At 37.2% G+C, this 8,647-nt stretch overlaps 1 protein-coding gene across 1 annotated transcript; it reads right to left on the bottom strand.

Moving 5' to 3' along the window:
- Positions 1-617: 617 nt before the first annotated feature.
- On the bottom strand, positions 618-8,014 carry ankrd22 (ankyrin repeat domain 22). Its single transcript, XM_088634809.1, has 6 exons — positions 7,590-8,014; positions 5,682-5,873; positions 3,787-3,894; positions 2,864-2,941; positions 2,270-2,368; positions 618-1,054 (listed from the first exon to the last, which is right to left on the bottom strand). Exons 1-6 carry the CDS (start codon positions 7,608-7,610, stop codon positions 980-982), a joined length of 573 nt encoding a protein of 190 aa, XP_088490935.1. The 5' UTR covers positions 7,611-8,014; the 3' UTR covers positions 618-979.
- Positions 8,015-8,647: the final 633 nt, after the last annotated feature.

Here is an 8,647-nt window from a genome sequence, read left to right as displayed (position 1 = left end):
GAGTTGTAAAACATACATATGTTGAGCTTTGTAACTCCAACCAATTCAGTATATGATAATCCTAGCAGCAAGGAAGCATTGGGAGAGTATTCAGAGACAAAAGCATGTATATGAGTACCTGATTCTTAGGGAATGAGCATAGCATTGCACTTTTCACAATATATTCTCAGTTAAACTTTTCAGTTAACCATAGCTTTGCATACTACCCTTGTTACATGCTTTTTTTTTGTTTTAAAGAAAACTGAGAAAACCTGAGTGTGTAGCTGGATTTGATGAACCATGCCATGAAACAGGAGGTCAGTTAGGAGGTTTGCTGTGTCATGAAGCAGTTTTGCCTTTTCTTTATCATCTAGAAATTGGATTAACAGGCAGCTCTGTCTGACTTGATAGATTTGTACTTTATCTAAATGTGACAAAACATGCAAAGATTTAAATATTGTTTGCAAAATAAAAAAACTGAGCTTGCTTATAATGAAAAGTTTTAAGACTATTCAGTATCATTGCCAATGAAGCTCTGATTTTATCCAGCTCCTGAGCAAAACTTCTCACCAGAAAACATACAGCTGTAAAATACTAACATAAATAGTAGAGGATTAAATACTGAATTTTAACCATAGTTTTTTTTTTAATGAAACATATTTATTATTATTGAACACACTCATTTACAGTCAAGATGGATTACTTCTTTAATTCTATTTGAATAGAACTTACACACTGTTAGGCTGACCCTGCTTTTTAATTTTTAATTTCAGTTTATTTCACTGTAAAACTGAAAAACTTCAAAAGAAAGTCTTTCAGTCATACACAATTACTGCAACTTTCCACCAACATTATAATGAGCAAACAAATGCATGAATAATGTACCAGGTAAAGCATGCAGTCCTGTGCACACTACTATAAAAACAGCAATAACAAACTTATGACAACAATGAGACAAGAGCCATTGAAATTTGTTGATTCTCACAATTCCAACTAGCAGTTAGGCCTTCTTCAGCATCTGCACAATTTTTTTAAATTTTAACCTCTTTGCAATATCTAATGGGGTCTCACCATCCTGAAAGACAAAATAATTAACAATTAGTGTCATCAAGCTGAAAGAAAACTTAATTTGATAAAGGTCTGCTTGTTATTACAAAAAAATCTTAGAGGAGATTAAAGTCATTTTTCAGTCATTAAACTGATTTACAGTACTTTAATTCTACTTCCCCACTATTCACTTAGTCCTAATGTTGCCTTTTTAAGAAAACATTACGTGTGCATAACACCTACAGTATAATATACTCTTTCAGTTTCAAGTAAGATTCATGTATGATGACTGGTGACATGATAGTATATATCTTTGTTAAGGAACAAGTAATAGGTTTATTCCATGCTGAAAAAAAGAAGAAAGAGAACACAACGTTTCGGCCGTGGAGCCTTCTTCAGGTGTGAGAGAGACAGGGCAGTAGGCAAAGGTAAAGTAGCGGGAGAACAAAGGTTGAGAGGGAGGAGGAGTGAGAGGCGGGAGCAGGGGACAGAAAGAGAGGCCAATCAAGAGGTATGAAGTCAGAATGGGTCACACCTCTCTGCACCCATTCTGACTTCACACCTCTTGATTGGCCTCTCTTTCTGTCCCCTGCTCCCGCCTCTCACTCCTCCTCCCTCCCAACCTTTGTTCTCCCGCTACTTTACCTTTGCCTACTGCCCTGTCTCTCTCACACCTGAAGAAGGCTCCACGGCCGAAACGTTGTGTTCTCTTTCTTCTTTTTTTCAGCATGGAATAAACCTATTACTTGTTCCTTTGCAGCCTACGCATGCTGACGCAGCTACCCACCTGAACTACTATATCTTTGTTATTCTATTTGAGTTGATTCTGTGAACAACACAGCAGTGTTTCCATTTATGTGCTGTAGTCTTAGTTTATATTTAGTAAAGCTAAGAGATTTTAACCGTGCCTCCTAATTGTTGCAGTCACTTAAGTACAGTGTTGCTGAGCCATGCATAGACAATGATACAAACAACTGTTACACTTGTCACAATACACTGATATGTAAACCACACATACTTTAAATATAATTAGGCATCTGGGTTGACCATTGTGTTCCATGGAGTCTGGGTTATGTTTACTGAGACTTTACATCTTTGTCTGTTTCTTTGAAAAGCAAAGTGGGGAATACTAAAGTTACTGTATTATAAGCCAACAAGCAGACCCCACGTTAAGCCGAGCAAAACAAAGGATGCATGTCAGCTACAAGTGGAAGAGTATTACAATACAGGAAAAAAATCTCACATTATTCTTTATTGAAGGATCTGCATGTTTTTCCAAGAGAAGAGGGATTACTCTGGAACTTTTTCCTTGACAAGCATAATGAAGTGCTGTATTTCTTTTCTGCAACAAAAGGTAAAATAACAGGTTATTTTCACTGTCTATAGAACTTTTTTTTCCTACCTAACACACTAGAAGATAAAATATTCAACACTTTGTAAATGCAATTTCTCCAATTGAGTAAATCAGCTTTTGGGTGAATGCCAAATTACAAATTAGCCCATGTCTGAACCAGCTTTTCTAGACTTAGTGCTGCTTTGCATTGGTTTTAGCTGCACTTAAAAATATTCGGTGTTAAAAGGCTGTCAAGCCTTTTTTCTTAACCTTCATGTATTGAATTTCATATAAATAATACCTGTAGTATTTAATCACATAGAATTGCAGTGATAGTTACCAAGAAGCTAGAAAACTGAAACGATTCCATTCTGAGGATGATGAATCACTTCGGGTGGAACAATTTCAACTCCCCGACATGTACATGCCTTTTGTAATTACTTTTTAAAGCACTGAAGAGTAATTCTGAATTTGCATTCCTTAATGAAGAAGACCTCTTCTTACATTATCTGTAGCATTAATGTCGACTGTGGTGCTTAATAGCAGCTGCATTAACGTCACATTCTTCCTGAATTTTTCCTCCTGTTTAAAGAACAAGATAAAGTTTAACAAGAAAGCACAGCTGTTGTTCCATTTCCTTTACATGTGCATACTACTGTATATACAGTTTGTATACAGACATGGCACAGGCAGATATCCAGGTTTATAAAAACTCCACACTGCTAGCAACATATGAGAGGTGATGGAGGGGTGGCTGATATTCCGCAGTCCCCGAAAGCCAGAAATGACCAAGACCACCAGTCGATTTGTGCTTCTGACAGTTGTTTGTTAAGGACCTACATTCATTCCTGGGATTTCTCTTCGGTTACTGGCCAAGCCATGGCAGAGCCCTGAAACCCAGATTTTCTGCATCAAAAGTCTGTTGTCTGGGTAATACAAGTGGAGACAGCATCTTCCTTCTAACCACTGCCCCTCTAGGACAGAATGGACAGGCTCAAGCCTCCGAGGGAGAATCTTGACTGGACAGGCATGAAGCATGTTTCCTGCGCCTGCCGCCAGCTACGACCAGCAGAGCAGGTTTCACAGGGTTCGGTGAGAGCTCCTGTGCTGGACCACTGCCTGCTATCTTGAGGATATCTGGTATTACTGGAAGCAGGGCAGCACAATGGACAGTTGACAAATGGGGGAAGGTAGGATGAAGTTGAAAATGGAATGGCCTTGTTGAATCTCTAAAAGCATCTATTACCTTCATCAAGGCTTTGAGGTTTTAACCCAGTTACAGTTAAGGCATTTACTTTAGTTCTATTGATATGTTCAAACTTATTTTTTTATACATTAAAGGTCTCATTTAAGATTAGTAGATTTATTCTCCACAAATTTTGACATAGCAGACAGTGGTTTCATAATTCCACAGTAAAATAACATACCATTATAAGCAATCCAATTAATAAAACAGGCATCAAAATTATAATCATCAGATAATCCAGGAAAGTAAATGTTCTCTTTGCAGCATAATGCAAGGATGTCCTCTTTTTCTGTTGGCAAAGAAATAAGGATGGTTAGAGCAAAATAATAACCATTCAATCCTAAAAGCACTGCAGTTCTTCATGTTCTGCATAAATCTATAGCATACTGTTTTATTCAATAAGCAATTCGCTTCTTTTTCAAATCTCTCCAAAAGTCCAGTTGATTGGATCAAGAGAAGAGCAGTTATTGAATTAAAATGGAATATCTTTCTGGGGATTTGATAGTATCTCATTAGCCGTGCTCTAGCCTGCACCTTACTACTGGCTTTTAAAAATCTTTTAGGACCCAACAGTATTAGTAATATCCAGAGAAAGCATCTTCTACTAGACAAGTGACTCTGTCTTTTGATTAGACAAGCCTAATTTGAGAGACACCTTAAAGAGACATCTCCAGTCTTTTACCTATGGTCAATACTTGATGTGTTACAGTATTACAATTAAAAATACTTAAGCATAGCCTAAATGGCACATTGCATAATGCACAAGACCTCTGCTTTTTGTGGCTATGCCAGAGTACATTGAAAATAAGCATGGTCTCTAACACCCTGCAGTGTTAGAAACTGCAATGACAGTATCAGAAGTACATTTAGAATGACAAAAAATAGATCCATAAAACTGCTTAAAATCCTACCAAGAAAAAAAACCATTGCAAACTAGATAAAAGTAGTGTACAAGATACAACCCCTTAGAATTCATGATGATAATGACTGCAAAATGATTTTCCAAAGTTATACAGTACATACACTATATAGAACATAGTTATTTTAGATATTATTTTATTAATAATTAACACTGATATATTGCTTTTCATGTATCATGTCCTATACGTAAATTGTACTTTAAAGTATAGGAAGATTTATTACCAAACAGCAGCATTTGCCTGTGTTTTTATTATGTACCAGTAGCACCACTACACTGCTGATAACATAACAAATGAGGAAACTGTTTCTCCTGTTGAATTAAGGGAAAATTTAGGGAAGACTGGAATGGGACACTCCTAGCAGACCTCTGGTCTTATAAATAGTGCCAAAGGATCTTTAATGACTAAATAGTCAGGACCTTGGTTTAACACCTCATTTAAAAGATGGAACTTCCTGCAGCACAGTGCCCCCTGTCACCAAACAGTAGAAATTGTGCTCAAGAGGGAGGACCACCACCTACTGGTCCCCCAGTACCAACCTGGTTTAGCTTACAAGTTACTCATCCCAGCACTGCCCAGGCCCAGCATTGCTCGGTTTCAGAGATCTGACAAGGTCAGACTACAGGATCTGATCTCACTGCAGTTCTGCATTTCCAGAAAGCTTGGAACTACAAATACTGAGGTTTTTATTTCCCCTTGGGGAACTACATGGGAAAACTGCACACTCTACAGTAAGTACTGTAAATTAAGTGGGCCCAGGGAAATTGAGCCCTTAGCCATCTTCAAAGTTAAGTTTTGTTTTCCTCTGTTTATGCTATGTTTTAACTAGGCATTTTTTTGTTTTCACTGAAGTTAAAATCATGAATAATTTTAAAACTCATATTGCAACAAGGAAATCATGTCTTTTTGTTGTTTTTTTATGTTAGGCAAAATGTTCTCAGGTGATTTGATTTCTTATTAATGTTATTTTTGAAACTTATACCACATAAATAGCTGTTTAAATAAACAGCAAACAAATGAACATTAGAGAAGGATAGCCAGTTCATGCCCCATCTAGTCATTTGTTCACTCAAACAACAGCAGTTATTTATTAGATTTAATTGAGAAAGCAATGAAATGTACACGTTTCTCCACATTGATCGTGTTTAACTCTTACCTTATTTCGGAGTGACACGTCTGCCTTTTTTTCCAGCAGGTACATCACGATCCTAATGTGACCCTGTCGGCAAGCAGCTATCAGTGGGGTGTCTCCAGAGATGACATCTTGGGCATTTAAATTCTTGGGGTCTTTCCTCAGCAGCCTAACCACCTCCAGTAGGTCATTGCCATATGCAGCTTGACAAATGGGCTACAGAAAGACAATCACATTCAAATGCTAACTAAAATATACTTTGTTCAAACAATACTCCATGTTTATAGTCAACTTGGGTCCAGTTAATTTTGTGGAACACTGTCTCCCCTAAAGTGTGACTTATATGAATTGTCATTGCGATATAGTCTGAATACTGGAGTGTTCCTCCAAAAGATTTTTTTACTGATAAACATGGCAGCGAGAGAGATTAGAACTAAAATAAAAAACAGGTTAAGTGACCTATCTTGCCAAATTAAAGGTAGCAAGTATGACGGGCCCTACTCGGCCCACTGACATAGTTTTCTGCAAAAAGCACACGACACCTGCTATGTTGTACCTACTGTACCATCCAAAAAATACACCTCCAACATTGAAAACATAAGACTGCACCACAAATTTCTCTGACAACTGAGAATGTAGAGACACAGTTTTGTATGAAAGATCTGAATAGTTCACAAAAAATTTTGAAAAATAAGGATTTCTTTTGTCCCCAAGGGCAAGGAAACAAGCGCCGTCAGTCAATCTAAAAATTATTTTCTAACAACCTGATAAAAAATAGTTCATTTTCTCTATTAAACGATTATTTAAGTACATTAACATTCCAACAGCAGAAAGGCCTCTGTTTCGAATCTTTTCAGTAGCAGAGTTTCAGTTAACACAGCTGAAGTCTATTGAATGAAACTGGCTGCATTGTCCCATACTTCAGCCATCTGCTAACATAGGACCAAACATACCAACAGTAACCTAAGGCAGAACAGGTAACTGAAGCTGCTTTCATGACATCACTCCTGTAACTGAACGGACAGAAAACCATAAAGTTATTGCCAATGACATATTGCAATCGACATTGCCTGGAAGTATTTCAAGACATGTTGCTACAAATTCCTGAAACAAAAGGGTACCAGTCACTTCCTAAAACAATGGGCATTTTTGAACGAAGAACATTTTGAAAACTGATCATTTTGAAAGAATACACCATGTATTGCATAACACACATGTATTGCGCATGATATATCGTTTACAGTACCTTTTGTGCTGAGAAACATCTGAAAGCAGTCTAAATGGATAATAAACGAAGCTATTCAGTTGCCTGAAAATTGTAAAAACAGGCAGTTTTTTCAACACTACACTTAGACTGACATTTCCAAAACTACAGACCGCTGTACACTGTCGTATAAGAACTGTCGTTAAAAAAATCAATTTACCAATATATTATTTTTTAAAAACCATCCGTTATTATACATTAACAGCTAATAGCTTCAATAATCCCTAAACCATGTAAAAAAACGAGAAATATGATAATTAAAAAGATTACAAAGTAATCAAATATTGTACATGTACCCTTTAATACTAAGTATCCAGTCTTTTAAACAGAACCCCACATCACGTTTTCTGTATTTCATGTTTCTGTCCAGGTATAACTTTAAATTTTGGGCCGGCCTTTTTCAAAACAAAAAGTTCAATTTCGTATAGCAGATTCTGACATACAGTAGGCCTAATAAATGTCAAATGAAGTGTTTTGAAAGATACTAAGAATGTTTAAAAATCCAAACAGCTAAAACATTGGAGAAACATATTACGTTTTTACGGATAAAAAAGACAACCACAGCAATCTGCATTTCTGCGCAAACCAAACCGTCTGCGATATTAAAAACGTTTTACTCCGTTTTAAAGATACCATTGTAACATTCAGGTAGCCCTTCGGAACAGTACCTCGGAGTACATCAATCCCATCTCTCCAGCCTTCCTGCGTGACTTAATCACACGCGTGTCGCACCTGGTGATTTTCAACCTCTGTCGCACGAGGCCCGGACTTGTTTCCTGCAGTGTGATTTTACTTGGCCACTGGAAGGATTTTCTTGAACTTCTCTCGTGTTTAGTCTTTCAAAAACCTGATGCTTCAGCGTATGTCATCGTAAAAAAAAAGTCCGTCTTGAGAGGGTGTGGTTAAAGGTTTTTTTAACGCACCTAGTCATAAAAGAGACTGAGAAATCTTCCTCTTGTCGCATCAGGTATGTTGAAACAAAGGGGATATCAAAGTAGAAAGGGAAGAGAACATGCACTGCTGTTGTGGTTGTTATCGTCATTAAATGGCAAAACTGGAAAACACGGAGAGGTTTTGGGAACCGCTTCGCCACACCTAAGGGAAGGGGTGGAGACCGTATAGGTATTTGGGAGGAACGTGACGTCACTAGGTAGTACAGTTGTATCAACCTGTCCCACATCACAACATTTGCACTTAGTGACAGACCCGTATGGACATCCTGTTGGCGTATTGAGAAACAAAACTCGAAGCTTGAGGTTAAATTGAATCAGCTGCCGTGACTAACAGGATGAAGATATTTGACTTTTTAGGGCGTTAATAGTCTGATATTAGCTTCGGAGGATGATCAATTGATAATAATAATAATAATAATAATAATAATTGCTTACACTTATATAGCGCTTTTCTGGACACTCGCTTTACGGGTAATGGGGACTCCCCTCCACCACCACCAATGTGCAGCATCCACCTGGTTCAAAACAACGATTTGATTTTAGTCGAGGATATTCACCCTGGTGCCGGTGTAAAAAATATAAAGGGATATCATTAAATTGCTATTCTAACGTAATGTCTGTCTGTTTTAATTTAATACCACTTTCTGATATGGCTTAATAGAAACGACATAAGTTTATTGCTTCGCCTGGATAGACAATAAACTCTTTGTTTTTCATCATAATACGTATTTAAAAAAATTAAACTAATGAACGGGCCATATTTTTGATGCCAT

This window comes from Lepisosteus platostomus, chromosome 6, assembly GCF_059453375.1.
Source record: "Lepisosteus platostomus isolate fLepPlt1 chromosome 6, fLepPlt1.hap1, whole genome shotgun sequence".
Classification (NCBI taxonomy): domain Eukaryota; kingdom Metazoa; phylum Chordata; class Actinopteri; order Semionotiformes; family Lepisosteidae; genus Lepisosteus; species Lepisosteus platostomus.
The sequence above is the reverse complement of the archived record's forward strand: the minus strand, read 5'-3'. Positions and strand labels throughout refer to the sequence as shown.